General features: G+C 35.1%; 1 protein-coding gene across 2 annotated transcripts in view; it reads left to right on the top strand.

Annotated features, from left to right (window-relative positions):
• Positions 1 to 20111, top strand: part of Antxr2 (ANTXR cell adhesion molecule 2) — a 170241-nt gene extending 150130 nt beyond the window's left edge. For both annotated transcript variants that reach the window (XM_008843696.3, XM_029568595.1), the window contains one exon: positions 18221 to 20111. In XM_008843696.3, coding sequence (XP_008841918.1) covers positions 18221 to 18259 — 39 coding nt within the window. In that variant the 3' untranslated portion in view covers positions 18260 to 20111. The remainder of the gene's footprint in view (positions 1 to 18220) is intronic.
• Positions 20112 to 20320: the final 209 nt, after the last annotated feature.

The following is a 20320-nucleotide window of genomic DNA, read 5'->3' as shown; positions in this document are numbered from 1 at the left end:
AGTTTGGGAGAACCATAACACAATTTCACTGTTAACATACAAGAGGCCACAGACCTGCTCAAAAGCCTTGGACCCATATCAGGGGGAGAAGTCAGTAGTTGTCACACATCATTAACAGCTAAATGCAGTGGTCTCCTTGCACTGACAAGAATTGGAATCCTTACTACTATTTTTTTTTCCTGATGTCCTAGTCTGTGAACCCAGCACTGCTTATCTATATTTGCCAGAGAGTAGGTAGTAGTGAAGACCATCCCAGGATCTACTTAATGACTGAGTTACTGGGACTAGAGGAAACCCAGTACTTTACCTGCTACTCAGGGTAGTTGCTCTGGTTTGAATTACTGAAATTTCAGCTATTATGCAGAGTTAAGAATTTTCCAACTCTGTTAAGCATCTATTGTGATTGGATCAGTCATATTATACTGAAAAATTCTTAGTTAACTTTTGAAATGGCATGTTTTATCATGTATTGCAAAAATATGTACTAACCAATGCTTTTTACATATCATCATTAGTTTTGCTACACTTAACTGAATTGACTGCACAATAAATAAAATGGCCATGATAGTATTTACAAGTAATCATGTAGTATCAGTTTATAATAAAAGGCTACATAGTATCTTTAAAAGTTATTTTGCTTATTTTTGGGAAAGGTTTTCTAAATTATTTTACAGAGTCTCTGTATCCACATGGAGATTACTTTTATTTAAACAAATCTTTCATTATATTAATTTACCTATTACTAGTTTGGGGATTTTGTTAATATTTTTTAATTTTATGCGTATGAGTGTATTGCCCACATGTATGTAAATTCCCCTCATGTCATGCAATGCCTGTGGAAATCAGAAGAGGGCGTCAGATTCCCCTGGAACTGGAGTTATAAATGGTTGCTAGCTGCCATGTGGGTGCTGGGAATTGAACCTGGGTCCTCTGCAAGAGCAGCCAGTGCTCATAATCACTGAGCCGTCTCTCCAGCCCCGTTCTAGACTTTTAAAAAATTTTTCCACAATTCCATAAATGAGTTTAGGGCATGTTCACCCTATTACCCTCTCTCATCCATCTTTCTCCTACTGAGCCCCTTCCTAATAATTCCTTGGAAGGAATTTTAGCATTTGTATATCTTAAGCTTACCTCATCATTGAATTCTATAAATAATATTTCAGTTGCTTTTAAAATTCTATAAATGACAGTGTTTTTATTTTGATAAATTATATATTACATGAAATTTGTCCTGCTAATTTAATAATTTTTTAATGTTTACTCCTGTAGCATTGAATCCATTCACATTGTTCTGCAACTGTCATCTCTGTCCGTCTCCAGAACTTTTATCATTATTCCAAGTGGGAGGTTTCATACCCACTCACCCGCCACCCCCACAATCCCTGGTGGCCACTCTATGAAGGTGACTGTTTTAGGTTCTACACACAGGCAGAATCATGCAGTATTTTCCCTTTTGAGACTGGTTGTTTCACCTAGCGGGATGTTTCCCAGAGTCCACCATGTTGTAGCATGAAACGTCAGAATCCCATTGCTTGTTAATCATGTGTAGAGTTTTACATAGAGTTCATGGTTTAGCCATTTGTCTCTGAATAGATGTTCCCTCTTTGGGTTATTTGTACCTTTTGGCTCTTGTGAATAGCGCTGCCATGGAAACAGGAGTCTCTGCTCTCAGATCTCTTAGATCTGTATCAGAAAGGGCATTTCTACATCATTCTGTAATTCAGGGATTGAATTTTTTGGAGGAGCCATCGTGCTGTCTTTCATAAAGGCCACATTATTTTCCACTTCCCAGAAGCAATTCACAAGGATTTCAGTTTCTCTATATTGGATCTAATACTAGTTATTTCTCTCTTCTTTTTTTCATGATAGTAACCATCCCAGTGGGTGCAAAGTGAGATAATGGTACTTTTTTCTTAAGCATCTATTTTCTACTTATATTTCCCTCTATTTATAAATAGGGGTGTAGAGTGAGATAATGGTAATTTTTAAAGTGTCTATTTTCTACTTATATTTTCCCCTATTTATAAATAGATAACTTACAATTCTTTTTATTTGTTATATGCATATATGTTTAAGGTGTACAAACAATTATTTGTATGCATATATACTGAAATAACTACTAAAATTAAACAAATAAACATAGCTATCTTCCATGGCTAACTTTGTGTTTATGCATGTCGGTTGACAGCACCAAAAAAAATCTACTAAATCAGCTAAAAAGCTGATTTTGAGTATACAATACAGCATTACTAACTATAATCCTCATATGGATTTTGCGACTTCTTACTACCTAACTGAAAATTTGTAACCTTTCATCTACCTCTCTATATTTCTCCCTTCCTAGTTCTGGCTACTATCACTTAATATCTCAACTAATTTGCCTTTTAAGGAAAGATTTTGCATGTAAGTGAGATAATATAGTACTTTTTTCTGTCTGGCTTCTTTCACTTAGCATAATGTAATCCTGATGCAATTATGTTTTAGATGGCAGGTTTTCCTTTTTGAATGCTAAATATCATTCTTTTCTATGTATGCCATATTTTCTTTAAAAGATTTTTTAAATCAGTTATATACAAAGTGATTCTTACATTTTCTGTATCTATTCATCCATTGACAGAAACATGTTCTTCCCATACATTGATTATTACAAATGTTTCTGCAAGTATTTCTGTTCTTTTTCCCACTCAGGCATTTATTAGGCTTGGAATAGGAATACAAACTCAAAGGACTTCTGTTGGATAAGTTATGGTAACCTCAAAGCAGATTTTCTGTATAAGAAATGTAATTGTACTTCTTAGTTCATTTAAAAATATCTACAGTCTTTCTATGTTCAGCTGTCTCCACATTTGATGAAATTGATTTATTTTTGCAGCAAAATAGATACTTTAACATGCAAGTCTTTACAGATCTTTACAAATTCTCATTTTCCTTTTCAGTTTTAAAGCAAATCCCATCATTTGCTCCAATATGTCAGCCTCTCCTCTGCTTCCCTACTTGTAAGTGCATGTAACCTTCTGCAAGGGAAGTTGACATGTAGTTTTTAAAATGTTAGGGTTGAAACTAGGACCTTTTGAGATGAAGTTAGACACATTTTCTATCCCATTGATAATGTAATATAGTAAACGTTTTATAGAAACAGTTGGGGTTGCTTTATTTTGGTAAATTGAAAATTCTTGTTAACCGTTAACTAAATTCTCTCAAAAACTAGCACAAAAACGTACGACGCTTATGTGGATTCCCAGTGCTAAAAGATAGTGGCTATAAATTTTCATCTATAAGTTGTTTGTTGATTTATTGAGCAGGTATTAATCACTGCTAATTCTCCAGTCTTGACAGTTTGCCACACTCATTGTTTTTCGTATTAATTTCTACCTTTCAGTTTTCTTTAGAAAAGGAGCATAGGACATTGAAGGCCTTGTTTAAGGACATTCTAAGTGGTGCTACTTCCTAAGCCCATCTTCTTTCAGGCATAAATTGTCTTTTCCCGTAATATTGAAGAACAGTAAAAAAAAGAGATCCTTTAGAGGTTCTTCTTGTCTGGAGAATGGTGATGAATTCTCTGTCAGACGTCAGTTCTTCGACACTTTCCTATTTGTAGACACTGCCTGATGCCATGGACAGGTGAACTTTGTTGCACTGATGCTAGTTGTTGACCATTGCAAATTATTCAATGACTGGTTTATAAAGATGTTATTTTAAATATTAATCACTAAGTGATCTGACTCACACAAAGGAAAAGATCTGATACAATCCTTTTAACTCTGGGAATGAATTTTATTGACTCTGAAAACTGAGTTGTCAGCTGTAGAAAGTTTCAGTTCTTAAAGGGTCTTGTGATTATAGCAGAAAATTACATTCCTAGTTGTGTTTTGTTTCATTGATCTGCATGATATGAGATTACTATAAAAGAGATGGGTTTATATGGTGTTATCTTTTTAAATAATATTTGTGCCTGGAATTCAAATTTGCTTTTCTTATTTCCATATGCTCTGTTTTAAACATATGTTAAGTTGTTATTTAAAACTACAAGTACTGAAAAAAAACCCACATAAAATGTGTTTTCTTCATTATCAGAGACTTCAGTGCCTTCGTCATTTGGGGTAGGAAAAAGTGAGTGTAAATTATGTCTGTAAAACAGATTTTAATAGCACGAGATAGAATGAACAGCTGGCTTTCTTCTTGCAAGGTGCATTGATGTTGTCAGAAGAGACTAAATAAAAAATACTGATACAATTGTCCACATTTGGGGTTTGGCACAATAATGTTTTATTCATTGAACCTTCTGCAAGTTCCAAAAGTTGGTGGTGATTTTGCTGATATATATATATATATAAATGATATAATATCTATATCTAGCTATCTATATCTAGCTATCTATCTATATCTATATCTGTACTTTATGTCTATCTATCTATCTATCATCTATCTATCTATCATCTATACTGTGTGTGTATCTCAGTCTTCCACATTTCAGTCTACAATGTGTGCTGCAGTTGGATTTTCCTCAGGGATGCCATTCAAATAAAACAGTACAGTATCACCTCATACAGCTTTTCTGTCTGCCGTGCTAGGCTGTTTGGGTAGGACGTGACAATTCAATAGAGTTTTTATTGTGGAATTGTAATGATGCCTAACAATAAAGGCTTTTTGTTTATTTCAGTCATCAAAAGGATATTTTCAAGTGAAATGTTTTGTTTGGTGTGTGTGCATATGTGTGTGTGTGTGTGTGTGTCTGTGTGTGTGTGTCTGTATGTGTATGTATGTGTGTAGGTGCACAGGTGTACATGCATGTTGAGGCCAGAGATGAACCTTAGAGGTCCTTCCTCAGGAGCTATCGGCCATAATTAGACAGGGTCTCTCAGTGATCTGGGGTTCACCAATGATTAGGCTAGGCTGGCAGGACAGTGAGCCCCAAGGATCCACCTGTTTCTATCTCCCCAGTGCTACCCCTAAAAGTTTACACCACTTTGGCTTTTTACGTGACTTCATGGGCTCAAACTCATGTCCTCATCTTGTATGGCAAGCACTTTACCAACTGTGCCACCTCCCCAACTTCTCCAATGACAGTGTTTTGAAATTCAGTCCCAAGAACCCAGTCTCTATGAACGCTATCTTTTTTTCTGTGTGGGAAATTGCAGCTTTCTAGTCTTTAATGTTCCCAGCTCCAAAGAAAGTCTGCTTTCTGGTCCATTAATTATAAATAAGGAATGGTAATTGACAGTGTTTTATTGTGTTTTAGGTTTCATCATTTTTAAGAATATTTTCATCTTTCAAAATCCCAGATCAGTACTTGACAAATGCTATCAATTTTGAAAGACTTTAAATATTTATTTTGAGAAGTGTACACGAATTGTACTACATTTTCACTTGAGTTTAATGATGTGACTAATAAACACAGAGTAATTCCTTCTTTTGATGCATGACTTGGTCTCTGCCATTTTCACAACATATGAAGCAAGGGTTATGTCAGTCACATCAAGAAAAATTGTGTGATCTTTTTCAAATGCTGACTTCCTTGATAAGGAATACAGACATAGAGGAAAATAAATGCCTGTAGTGGCTAGCATCAGTTTAACATTTTCACTACTTAATGATATGAATACATATGGTGAGGTTGTTCAGAAAGGTCGCTTCCCACTTGTCCAAATGTGCTGTATTTAGAGCTAAGAATCACTACTGAGCTAGAATATCTACTTCCCTTCTTAATGTTTCTGCTTCTTGGGGCTTTCAACTTTCCACTTCCTACCATCTGCTGTCTTCTCAGGATTGACATCAAGGTCGGCTCCTCTCTGTTGTCTGCTTGGTGCCCAGTTTAGAATACTTCCTTCCTGCAGTCCAGCCACTACATTGTTATGCCAGTCATTGTATTAGGCATCAGGAACAGGACATCTAGCCTGCTTGGTTGAATATTCATGTGACTAAAGAAGGCAGGAAGACTTTTGTCTGTGGAATGGTTACTGGTGTTTAATTATAATAAGTGAACACTGGCATGCAGTTTCACAGTTTTGAATTTATAATTTTAAACAAGACAAACACTGCATCTTATTTTACAACTCACTAATCATTGTGTTGTTAGATTGAAATTTTCAGTATTTCTACAAATAGTACCAATTATATTTCTGATGAATATTGGCTACATAATGAAATTTGACATTTCAAGCAAGAGTTCATATTTCAATGATCATTTATTTAGTTGCTATTATCACTTACACTATATTACAGAGCAAGCCATGACAGTATTTACAAAATGGTACCAGGAAAAAATAAAATTAATGGTGTTTATAGTATAAGAAACAGAATGAGGGGGCTGGAGAGATGGCTTAGCCATTAAGAGTACTGGCTGTTCTTGCAGAAGACCCAAGTTCAAATCCCAGCACCCACATGGTGGCTAAGCTGATCTGTAAGTCCAATTCTAGGAAATTCGATGCTCTCTTCTATCCTCTGTGGTCACTTCATGACATGGGTGCATGTACACACATTTCAGGCAATACACTCATATACATAAAATAAAAATAAATTTAAAAAATTTAAAAAAAAACAGGAAGGGAAGCTGAGTGTAGGTGGTACCTTTAATATCAGCGCTTGGGAAGCAGAAGCAGGTCTATCTCTGTGAAATGAAGGCCAGTCTGGTCTACATATAGAGTTTCAGGCCAGTTGAGACTACAGGAAGACCCTATCTCAGAAAACAAAATCAAATCAAAAGAATCAGGATGTGCTGGAAACAAATACCTAAGACTTGTTTGTTAAAAACAACAACAACAACACTAGGGAGATAGCTCTTTGGGTAAGAGTACGTTATAAATAAGCATGAGAAACTGAGCATGTCCCTAGAACCCACATAAAAAATCAGACTTCACCACAGACACTTGTAATCCAAGCGCTGTGGTCCGCAGAGCCAGGAGGCAGCCAGCTGATCTCCAGGCTCAGTGAGAGACCCTGTCTCAAGGAAATAAGCCAAAGAGTGATAGAGCAGGACACCTGACATGTGCATATACACCACACACACACACACCATACACACACTAATAAAAGTAATAATCAGAAGAGTTATTTAATGCTAAACCATCTGAATTCTAATCATGAGGTTTTTGTTTTGTTTTGTTTTGTTTCGTTTTGAGAGAAAATAGTGAGGTAGTTAACATTAGTTTTTGGTCTAGAAAATTATGTTTGCTTTCAGAACTTGTTTCTCTAAGCTAACTTTTTATTCATATCTGTGCCATTACCTATAAAAGTAATAATCAGAAGAGTTATTTAATGCTAAACCATCTGAATTCTAATCATGAGGTTTTTGTTTTGTTTTGTTTTGTTTCGTTTTGAGAGAAAATAGTGAGGTAGTTAACATTAGTTTTTGGTCTAGAAAATTATGTTTGCTTTCAGAACTTGTTTCTCTAAGCTAACTTTTTATTCATATCTGTGCCATTACCTATCTTCCTCTATCTATCTATCTATCTATCTATCTATCTAATCTATCTATATCTATCTACCTATCTATCATCTATCTATGTATATATCTTTGTATCAATCTATCATTCATCCATCTAGCTGCTTCCTAATGTATCCACTGACCTGTTATGTCATCTCTTTTCCAGTAGCACTAGACCTGATATTTGACTTGTATAAAGACTTGAGCTTCAAGTTGTGATTCTCCGACTCATGTTTAATAATTACATAGAAATATCAAACCAATCACTTTTTGTTATTTGACTTCAGTGTATTTGTCTTTGGCATTTTTTAGTTCTGTGTGACAAGTAAACTATTTTTTGTATGCAAAGATGACTTTATACACTGAATTTTTAATAAACCAGTATTTTGGAACAGTGACCCCATTATGCCTCTAGTCATGTGAATGTGACTAGTGTATCACTATGCATATACAAAGTCTTTAAATTTTGAACATTTGTGTTTTTCATTTTGTTGAAATTAATTGTATCTCTAGAGATGCAAAAGTCTTTTCCATAATTATTTTAAGGCTTGATCTTTTAAAAATATTTTATTAGTTTTTTAAGAATTTCATACAATGTATTTTCATCATGTTAACCCCCGGTCCTCTCCTAACTTTTCCCAGAGCCTCTCCACTCCCTAAAACTCACTGTTTTAATTGATAGAAGTTATTTAGATTAACAATGAATGTATTTATTAAAGGACAAAATTAATGTCCATTTATTTTCTTTTCAAAATGTGAATAAGAAATTCTCCTTTTGAATTTTTTTTTTTTTTTGAGACTGGGCCTCACTATGTAACACTGGCTGGCCTGGAACTCCCTGAGTAGATCAAACTGACCTAGAACCCTTAGATATCCCTTTGCCTCTGCCTTCTGAGTGCTGGGAATAAAGATGTGTGCCACCACATCCAGCAAGAAATCACTTTTAAATGTCATTGTGTGCTCACTGTTCAGTGAAATCCATCTGGGTTGCAGTGTCAAATATATATATATATATATATATATATATATGTATATGTATATGTTATATTAGACTGCATATCTTGAAGGCATTCATTAAAATTTTTCAGGCTGAAAGAAAACATAATCACAGTAATTTTCTAGATAAAGCCTTTTGAGTTTTCATAAGGGGCTAGAGAGATGGCTCAGCAGTTAGGAGCACTTGCTGCCTCGCTGGGGACATGGGTTCAGTCCTGCATCCAGTTGTGCCTTTGATAGAATGAAGTGACCCTCTTTATCTGTTCTGACTAGTTTTCATTTCAAGTCTGTTTTGTCAGATATTGTAATTGCAGGAGCAGACCTGGACCCAAGGCTATAAATGGGGACCCAGTAGGGAGAGTTTGGAGGTGGCCAGGATGCAGGGGAATCATGGTGCAGTTACAGGATCTTAGTAGATGTGTCTGTGGCAGGAAGATCAGGAGACCAGGGGCAAGGTGTGGTTGGGGACAGCTAGTGGAGGGCGTTCTAACAAACTACCCTAGAGGATTAAGCTAGTCTGAGCTATGAAGATAGTCCAGAAATCTGAGGTGAAGGAGCAGGAGTGGGCCAGGCTAGAATGGGGACAGAGAGTGGGGTAAGAGTGGAACTGCTCTGGGTACAGGGGAATCAAGGCACGCAGGGCAGGATCTCCTTGTGACCTGTTGTTCTGTGTCCCTCTGCATGTGTTATTAATTCATTAATGTATCCTTTTGCAATCAGTATAGTGTTCTAAGTAAATTTTATTTCATTTGCATGTTCATATGACTTGTATATTTATTCATAGTTGCTATTCTATTTCCCTTTCTTCTGACATATCTGCACCTCCAAATCATGTCTTTTTTTCTGATTCTCAACCCATTTTAGCACATAATCTGTCTATTTCAAATAAATTATTAACGATTTTAATTAAAATTATCTTTATTTCCTTAAAATTTCTCTGAATTTGGAAATTTTAGTTGATTTAATAAAAAGTTTATTTAGAATATTCCATTGTCAGATATCATCCATTGTTTCATAGAAAAAGTCAGCTGTTTGCATTTTTGATGTTTCATCTGTATTTTAGGGGTTAAGTGGGAGGAAGACAAGCAGCAATGCATGGTTTTATGATACCTCCTTTTGTTTTAAATTTTTATGATTTTCCTAGTTTCCTACACATTTGTTTTGGGTTCAGTGAGTTTCCTTGATTTGTAAACTTGTGGCTTTTATTCTAGTAGGTTCTGAGCAGCTATTATCCATGTGCTTCATCTTCTTTTCTCATGAGGACAATGACTTGGAGCACAAGCCATCAGATATTGTCTCACATGTCCCATGGTTTATTCTTCTTTCTCTTTGTTTTTCAGTTTGGAAAACTTGTGAAATTTCAAGTTCATTATGTTTTTTCATGGTGTCTGTTTTCACATCAATCAAATGCACTCTTCATTTTTCATTATTCCTCACAGTTTCTTAACTTGCAATTTCATTTTTCCATTGACATTTCTATTGCATTATTCATGCTATCCACCTTTCTTAGTAGATTTTAAAATACCTTTACCATAGCTGTTTTTTGTCCTTCTTTATTGGACTGTAATGTAAGCTATCTAGCCTGACTTTGATTTCTGTTGATTATGGGACATATTTTTCCTACTTTTTTATACCTGTGCTCATTTATGATTATATTCTAGACATTGTGATTATAAATATGTATCTTAATGTGATATATATATAGGGGGAGGGAGAGAGGGAGAGAAACAGAAAAATAGACAGACATTGGCTTACATATATTTACCACTAGAAAAGCATGTGCCACTTTCTCTGTCATGTTTCTAATTGATAGTTGAGTTGGGTCTGGATTTGTTGCACACTTCATTTTAGTTTGCTACTGCTTTCAGAAGTTTTGAGGGCCACTCAAGAATTTCACTAGCAGAGCTTTTTATGTTCCCCTCTTTTTACCTTAGACCCCATTTCTGAACATTCTGAGATGCTGGAGGTATCTTTATGACCACCACAATCCTCGCATCCTCCAAAGCAAACTTTATATTTTAGAAGATCTGTGCCCATACTGCTTCCAAGCCTGAAGCCTTGTACTACATAGTACCTAGCTCTCCAAGAAAAGCATATGAGCTTAGGAAGGACCTTCTTCATCTCTTTTGCTCCCAAGTTTCTGCAGGATAGTAACTGGTGGCTGAGGAAGGGTCTAGGTCCTCAAGACTATTGTTCTCATTCTTTTCCTTTATCCTGAACTTTCAGTAGATTGCCCAGTGTTTCCAGAAGGAACTAATTCTTTATCTTTCTGCTTTATGACTATATGGGACATTTATTTTCTAGTCTTCAGTTGACTAATTCCCTCTTCTTAAGTAGTCTTAAGTCCTGTGGTGGGATCTCTGTGCACATCATATTTCCTGTTCTATGCACATCATGTTCTATGCTTTTGGAAGACTGCAGTGTTGTACTTGGTGAATGCTTATTTGTAGACATTTCTTGTCATTAGGCAATTCCATCCCCATCATAAAACTTCAGTGTTTGCATTTTGGTACCGCATAATAAAATATATATCTCCATCTATTGGAGATTGGTAAGCAGTTTTGTTTTCAAGGAAATTATTAATTCTTTTTATTTAAAAATATTGCTATGTATTAATGCCAGTATATTTTCCTGCTTTGTAATATAAAAGCTAGTATAGTATTTATATTATGCCACCAGTAAATTAGTTTCTCCTAGTGAATCCTGGTCATGCCTCTAAAATGGCCTTCTACATTCTTTATAATAACATCATAATAGTTGTATTGCTTTATTGTGTATGTTTTAGTTTGTTCATTTTGTCACTGAACTGTTTCCAATATTGTCTGCATTTTTGTGTGTTTTTTATTTTTCACCTTTTGTTTTTCTATGTGTATGTGTTCTGTGTGTGCATGTACATGTTTGTGTGTGTGCCTCTGTATGTGCTGGTGCACATGCATATGGAAACCAGGGGTTGACAACAGTTGTCTTCATTAATCACACTCCCCCTTTTGAGGCAGAGTTTCTGACTGTACCTGGAGCTCATCAATCTTGCTAGATTGGCTGACCAGTGAGCTCTATAGATCCACCTGCCTCCACTGTCTCCAACCCCAGATCTAGTATTAGAGAGGTGTGCCACTACATCCTGGTTTTATACACGGGGACTGGGGATCCTAAGTCAGGTCCATGTTTGGGTAGCAAGCTCTTTACTGAATAAGTCATTGCTTCAGCACTGTCTTTTTTGTTGTTGTTGTTTGTTTTTTCTCTCTTTTTTTTTTTGGATTTCTATTGCTTTCATGGTGTCTTTTTATTTTTAATATTACTGAGAATCAATTCTCTAACAAAAATTACGAATAGAAAAATCATTACTATAGTAGCTATGATACATGAAATAACCATTTTAATGAAATTAACCCTACGCAACTAGTAAGATGTACAGAATTCTGTTTTGACTCCATCTCTAAGCAATCTGTCTTTGGGGCATTAACTTTCTGTTATGACTTATTGTGAAGCTCAATTAAGGACTTTTCCAATAATAATTTCCAGAAAACTGTCAAGATTAGATCTATAGCTACATCTAAATACATATAATATATTGGATTGTAATTAATAACCTATAAAGATCAATTCTATTTATTGTTTAGGTGTTTAATTCATTGCCAACTATATGCTTAAATTTCAAGAGCTATCAATACAAAGATATGTGTAAAATAAGTATATTCGTATATATATCAATCTATCTATCCATCCATTAATCCATCCATCCATCCATCATCCATCTATCTATCTATCTATCTATCTATCTATCTATCTATCTATCTATCATCTACCTATCTAGTCACTGAGATTTTGAAGGTGTAGTGACAGAATGAAGTAACAATTTTTGAAGGTAAATTTTTAGGCAAACAGCAATTTCCTTCACAACATCTAGTAAATATCCACAAAGTGGATGCTCTCTACAATAAAAAGGGACCTTTATAGAATATTTTAATTAGAAAAGAATGAATGGCATTGTGTTTCAGTTAAAAATCTTTCTCTTTTAGTTAGAGCCCCTGCTAGTACAGATTCTCTTCAAATAAGGGGTCAGTATGTACCCTTTCTTCAGCACTGCACCTCCAGTTACTGTAGTAAAATTGTTGAAAGAGCTTCTTGTGTTCTCTAGTCTCCCCTAACAATAATTATTTCTTGGTCCCCTTATCACCCGTCCATGTGTGTGTGTATTTGTGGCATTTACTGTTGCACAGCACATGAAGGTTTAGGGAAAGTCCTTTTTAGACATGAAGATATAAATAAATCAGCTACCTGTGTTTGAAAAGTCTAAACTAAAGTGCAGTTGTTTGCTTTGGCTTGTCAATGGATATTTATGAAGTGAACGTAATCCTATAACAGTTATAGCAATGGAATACATCCTGTGCAGATAGCTAGTAAAGGAGCATGCGACCATTGATGCCAGTGGAATTTTAATGCTCAAGAGATGGGAAACAGAGCATTTGCTCTGGTTAATGCCACTGTTACTGACCACAGTAAAAATGGGAGATCAAAGCAGTCTTTACATTTTGCAACTGAATTCAGACCTGTATACTTAGCCAGCAGTAAACAAGATAATTCCTAGCCTTATCTTATTTTCATTTGTTGGTATCATTAGCTGCAGAATAGTAATGTATCAGATGTTTTTCTTTGGGGTGTCTTGTTTCCTTTCCTACTTATTGTGAGACCTAAGAGAAGAGGCATTGCCAATAACAATTTCTGGGAAAATGTCAATAAGCTTCTCACTCAAGTAGATATTAGTTGTTGCCTGAAATATCACGAGTGCAATTAAAGCTGACAGATTCCTACTGTGAGTTTAGCCTTGTTATTATCAGTATTTTATAGTGATACATGCTTGCTTGGTACATTCTGTTCTTTTTTATGCTGAAAGTTTGTAATAGGATAAAATCTCATGCAGAGCTCTACTTTAAGAGATGAATTGAAAATGTTAAATCATTTCCTGATTTCTTTTTGAGACAGTTTCATATACTCCAGACAGGACTAGCATTCATTATATATGCCAGGATGACCTTGAACTCCTAATCCTTCTGCTCCTGACTCTTAAGTTCTGAGAGTACAGGTGTGAGTCATTATATTAGCTATATTCTCAGGTTGTAAAGATTCATATTGAACTTTTGTTTCCTAGAACACAAAGAAAATGAGTCAGTATTCCGGCTTTAGACTCAGAGGGTTTATTCTTGTATAAGAACTTTGGATTGCATGAAGAACAGCATGGTTTCAATATCTTACATGTGCAAACTTCAAGGTCATCTTAGCTGTGTTTATTTGATTCAGGTTACATTCAAAAAAGATTACCATTTTCCATTGGCATAGTATGATCTACATAGTACTTCATTTAATTATACCAGGGAGAAAGAGGGGGACAGTAGATATAACAGGGACTTTTTTGTAAGGCAGAGGATGAGGAGATGCTTTGTTGGAGGGTTGTAATGGTTAAGATAAGTTTGGATAGTCTTTTAATTTGGAAAGGTCAGAATTAAGAAATCTATATCCGTTTATATTTACTTAAACACATTCTACTTCTAAAGAAGTACTGAGAAAAATAAAATAAAACTTAAAATGGATAAAAATAGCGCAATGACCATGGGCCAAAGTCAATGTTTAGTTATATTAGAACATGTACTGTAATGATAAAGCATGATTTTAAAACACCCTTACAAGTATGAGTTTCTTGAAAGCCAAGGCATGAAGAGAAAAAGACTGAGTTATATAGTTGCACCTGTGCAATAAAAGGGAAGCTAATGAGTTTAGCACAAGACATTTCTCAGCTCTGAATAAGGTGAATTGACCCTTTAATATCAGCATAATTAATAGTAATTTTGCAAAATGCAGACTTCTCTTTATATGCCCAATGGCTTTTAATATTATGAAAAATTAAATGAATAATATTATATTGTTTTAGATCTATGAAGACATTCATAAACATTATAAAAATCAAATATAAGTATGTGGGTAGTTTAATTCATAATCTAACACAAAGTAGGGATAAAATTTCTGGATTAATAGTCATCAAACTAAATTTTCAGTAGAGAAAAATCTTATATAGTATATAATTACAGTTTTCAAGGATAATGGACAGTAGAACTCCTTAGGTGGACTCATGTTTGATACCTGAAGTTGTACCTGCTTTCACCCTTTGCATGCACCACTCCAGTCCTAGAAGCTTCACAGGCACCTGGAGAATCCACAGGGGCTCATGAACTACTGAATGAAAACATCACTGATGTAGAGAAATAGGTGACTGATATTTCACTTAGAGACTCCCTTTCAAACAGTTTTGCTTATTGGTCTGTAAAGAAAAGATTCTCAGGCTATATTGGTAAGTACCAAAGGCACGAAAGTTTTATATCATTAATTGAACAGAGAAATACACGTCCTAGGTACTAGCTACATGGTTAGAAAGTCTGATGTATGTAAACTGAAAATTCTCCCTTATGGTCATATTTAAACAGAATGAACTACAGAACACATAGGCAGATAGTAATCTATACCTATGTGCTAACATGTACTCATACATATGTTCACAAGCCCATTTAAACATTTAGCCAACTGTTTCCTTGCCAGATGCTTGAACAGTCATTTTATTGAGACTCCTGAAAATTTGTACCATAAAAAATGAAAAAGCTGACTAATCTTTTGGATTGAAGGATTTTTAGTGCTAACTGTAGATTATGCATTTATGGAAAGTGCTGAGTGTAGATTGTAAGATTTAGTAATAAATCTGCTGGAGTCATACACCTGTAACCTTAAGCAGACCTGTATTCAGATAGGTTCACCAGGATGTTAACTGTCAAATTCAACCTAGAGACAAGTGAATGAATTGAGTTGCAGGACACCAGATGTTGTAATGTTCTGATGGAGTTAGTGAGTAATGGTTCCTAAAAATGGACACTCAACAGGTTCCTAGTCTGACTTTTAAAAACATATGGTAAAGATGATTGTAAATAAGTTAATTTTTGATCACCAAATCTATTCTTTGAAAAATGATGTTTCTTTAAAAATGATTAAATATACAAATATACAGAAAATATATAAATGGAAATTAAGACATCAAAGACACAAAGGCAATCCTACATTCCAAAGCAGACTGGTGAGTAGTCTGCTAGTATTTTTGTGTTGGTTTTTTTGTTTTGTTTTGTTTTGTTTTGTTTTACTTTTTGGACACGTATCATATAATTACAATCACGTATGTGTTACAGTTCAACACTTTCCTTGTACCATTTTCCTTCACATTTCAAGATTCTATTTTAGTGAAAACATCTTATTGAGTTAGATAGATGAATCAGAATTTATTATCAGAATTATTGAGCGGAGACATAAATTGACGTATTTTTACATTATAAAAATCCTATGGTACATATTTTTAAATATCTGTCTAGCCATTTTCTCGGGTTGGATTCCCAATGTGAGATTACTGAGTCAAAGAACAGAAGTGTTTTCAGACCATTTTTGCATAGTTTGCTCACCGTATGAATTTTGCCAACTCATACTTCCACTGAAACGGCATGTGTGTTGTTTTCTTGCCATAGAAATTCCCTAATTAGAGAATGTGTTCAATGTAAAATTGCATAAAAGAGTATGCCATGAAAGGGAGGTGGTTTTATTTCTTTTACATTACAGTTTTTATTAAGCAAATAAAATATTGTCTTGCCAAGATCCTATAAAGTGATGTCAGTTATCAGCATGTAAACATCTTTCTCAAATGCTAGAAAACATTCTTTTTAGGTTGGTAAAGATAGCCATAGTGATCTTGCAGTTGATTTACAGTATTGATTTTTTAATATATTGAGAATGTCCAACAACATTATATTTGAATTATCACAGTGCATTGATAAGTTAATGTACTTTAAAATATTTGACTGTAACCTAAAACCAGTAGTAAAATTATACTTGTTCTTTTTGGTCAGTCTTATTTTCTTTAAATATTTAACAAATTCTACCTCTAATAATTTCCCTGCAAAAATGAAAATGTTTAATCATGTTTTCACTGGACTCAAGGAATGCTATGTGCTCCCCCAAAAGAACAGGAAATAGTCACAATTCATTTTAATGTAATGAAGTCTTATGGAATTAATTCAATTTTATATTGACAAAATGTTTTCATCATTAAAGTTTATGAGTCAGTGACTTATAAGGTGTCATACCAAATCCAAGATGGTTGTATTGGCTGCTTAAAAATGCAATATTGGTACTGCCTAATGTATCTGATCAGACTATTTGGATTTTGCCTGTGGTTAGTGCATATTAACTAGAGGTTATTATTTATGAAAATATTCAAATAAAAATTCAGAAAACTATTCAGGTGTGATGGTGCATACTTTAATCCTAAAACTCAGGAGGCAGAGCAACGTCTGTGAGATCAAGGTCAGCCTGGTCTGCATAGTGAATTCCAAACCACTTAGGGCTGCAGGGAAACCCTGTTTCAAAAAGCAAAACAAAACAAAAAATAAAAATAAAAAATCATAAAACTTAAAAAATTAAGAAAACTGACAGAATTAAATTGTTTTTCTTGATATTACCAAATAGGATTTATGATATATGTTAAATATTGTTATCTTAACATACCTAACCTGACTTCAGAGATGTTAGACACAAACTAAGGAAATTGGTTATTTATAGTAAAACTGTTGCTTTCCGAATTACTTAGTTCACAGATAACTTGATGGGTGAGTGCCTTCTAACAAAAGCTGATAGAAATTTCTGGCTCATTTTGGTCTTTATGCTTTTCTGTTTCTTCATAAATGCAGAAATTTCTAAATTTGTCCAACAGCTGTGTTTGAAAAGAAAATGGACAGTGGGAGACTTTTATGTTCCAGGTTTTCCTTTTCAGCATTATTGTTTCTTTTGAATTTTTCCATGCTTTGAATGTTCCAAATAAGCACTCATATTAGAGGAGCCTCTAGCATCAGAATTGTTGAGAGCAGATGTTATAACAAATTTAAACCTCTCAATAGGATGCTAGTCTGGCCTAAACTAGAAGAGGGTACAATGGCTTTCAGCCAGGGAGGACTCTGGACACGATTCATGTTGTGGTTCAGCAGTATCATACCAAGGAGAGGAAAGGAGACTCTTCATTTCTAATTGGAAATTTTACTTTCAAATAATTCTTGGATTGGTGACCATTACTTATGGATCAGTGTGTCAGTACAACTGTCATTAAGATGATATGGAATTGGACTATTTGAAAATGTGTAATTTAAATAAGTAGTCTCAATTTGGAAAAATACATCATAGTGGTATCACTGTCAGAAGTGGTCAGTAGCAATGGATGTGATCAAGAATAAGACTGAGCCACACAAGTCATCAAAAAATCAGCACCAATAAAGTATCTCTTCTCTGTCTCATGGTTGCCTATTCTAGGTTCTTATGACTTCTTAAATGTGTTCTTCATGTATACATTTTAGAATTGCCAGAATGTATTAGAGAATCCTCTCATTTTAATTCACTATAAGAAGCAGTATGCAGGATATCTTTGATATTTTGATTACTATGACCATAGTGCAACACACCAGAAAATAGTAACAAAGTTCTAGTTCCATAATGGTTTTTTGTATGCAAAGCTTACCATACTATCAGGTAGGTAAGCTTTGTATAGAACAAAATCTGAACAAGCCATTATGCATTGACCTAGGGAAAATGGTCTAACTCTGTGATTCCTGGGAACATTGTTCTGTCCTTGGGTAGCATTAACTATGTCATGCTATGAATTCCAGATGTTATTATGTTCTTTCAAATCACTACTTCAGTTTTTCAATATGGATTTCTTTCTTTCCTCAGGGCCGGTGCATCAACTTCTCCCGAGTTCCACATCAATAAGAGGAGAACAAGAAGATACGAAGACAGAACATTTTCACGATGCTGATTTCCACCCAAATGAGAAAAGTCGAGTGCATCTTCGAAGCTCTTGGAACAGCAGCTCAATTCCTGTCAGGAAATGTTTTCTCTGCCTTCTGCTTTACTTGCACCAAACATTTTTAAACACTTGTTCTGCCATCTACATGAGGAATGATGAAACTCAGTGATAACTCAAGATTCATGACATTGAAAATAAAGGAAAATGTTAATCTGCATGCTACGGTTTATGGAAGACAGCTTGTTTGAATGTGTAGAAGAGGACAAAGAAACCACATCAACAATGTCAAGATGACATAAAACCAGGTCCACAAAACAACCAGCCACGTTGAGTCTTCATAGAGATGGGTGCTTTTAACATGGAAGCCTGGCACTTGTCTTTTTGTTTGGTAAGATCTTTAGCTTTAGGCAGAACATGAAATTTCCCACCAGGCTGAATAAATAACAGAGCCATTGCCTTATAGCTATGTCAGATAGCAAAACCTTTCAAGACCCTTATCACAGTGTGCCTTACGGGAAGTTTCTGACCAGAGAATCTTGTCATTGTTACACTGAAAAGTGCCATGCATGACAAAATACAGACAAGATGCCTCAAGGTATGGGTAGCAAGAAAGATTTTGCCCTTTAGTTTTCCAAGACACCTTTATTTCATTATGCACTTGGGATAAGAGAATTAATAGAGCGTTATTCCACAGGAAGAATGCCTCCAACCAAAGACCTGGAGTGGAGTTTAAGGACTTGTAATGTGAGACTGTGTCCCCACGCCTGATAGATCTATTGCTTTCTCAGTATTGAGGATTTAGTAGTGCATAAAGCATTGCTATGTGTAAACATCCTAGGAATTTGTTTTGTTATTAATTTAAAGGAAGCAGTAACTACAAAGCTTCCGCTCAGGGTTTTTTCTTCCTTCAAATCTCCAAGGGTTCTTCAACGTCACAAGCCAGCAACTTTCTTTGCATGAAAATTTCAAAGTTTAATTAATATAATTAAAGGCAACAGCAAGCAGCAGCCTGTGAAGATTTTGCTCATCTTTTTTATGCCTTTTGACATTGAATGACCTATCACTGTTTGCGTATTACTTGGATTTTGAGGAGCACTGCACCTTGGTTCTGATTCAGCAAGAGAAAAAGGCCTCCTTTCTTCATTTTATAAATTAAATTCAGGAGGGTCACCATCAAAAAACATTGACAATGTATGTACTATAATTTTTTAGAAAAATCGTCCTTGTGTCACATCAACGATGCCAAATTATGTTAGCCTGAGCAGAAACACTGCGGGGGAGGAAGAAGTCAGCAGCTGAAGAAAGCAGCTCAAATGATCTAGTCACTTTCGATACTGTACTTCAGATGCGAAATGGATATTCAACTGGATACCTGACAAAGCACGCCTGCTTTGATGTGGACTGGTATAGACAATGACCAGTGCCTGGGTCAGTGGGATGTCTCTCTGTGAGCACAAAGGCTTATCAAATGACACTAAAAATAAGTTCAACAACCATCACTTTGGAAGGGAGACAGCAAATGCTTCATGTTTGGCGGGCATGTGCATGCAAAAGATGAGAAGAGCAATTTGGAGAACCCTGGTATAATCACCCCATTGTGGTCTTAACAGACATTTCAAAGGACAGAGTGATTTTTTGTTTGATGTCCAGGTTTGTGGCACTCCTCCAAGAAGCCTTATGCAAACACACAAATATACACACGCATACATTTATTCTCTGCCTGGAATCATTTTTGCTCAAGCTTATTATTTATGTCACTGACTGGCTGGATCCAAAGTCACATGTCCATATATTAATAAATAAATTTTAACTGTGTCTGTGATATCACTTTCTTTTTAAAATATTTTTATTTATTTATTATTTTATTTTATGTGTATGCATGTATTGCCTGTGTGTAGGTAAGTGTACCTGTCTCGTGTAATGCCCTCGGAGGACAGAAGAGTCTGTCGGATCCCCTGGAACTGGAGTTACCAACAGTTATTAGCTGCCATGTGGGTGCTGGGATTTGAACCCGGATCTTCTGC

Source organism: Nannospalax galili, unplaced genomic scaffold (genome assembly GCF_000622305.1).
Source record: "Nannospalax galili isolate Female #2095 unplaced genomic scaffold, S.galili_v1.0 scaffold440, whole genome shotgun sequence".
NCBI lineage: Eukaryota > Metazoa > Chordata > Mammalia > Rodentia > Spalacidae > Nannospalax > Nannospalax galili.
Note: the sequence above shows the minus strand (reverse complement) of the source record. Positions and strands in the feature narration are given on the sequence as shown.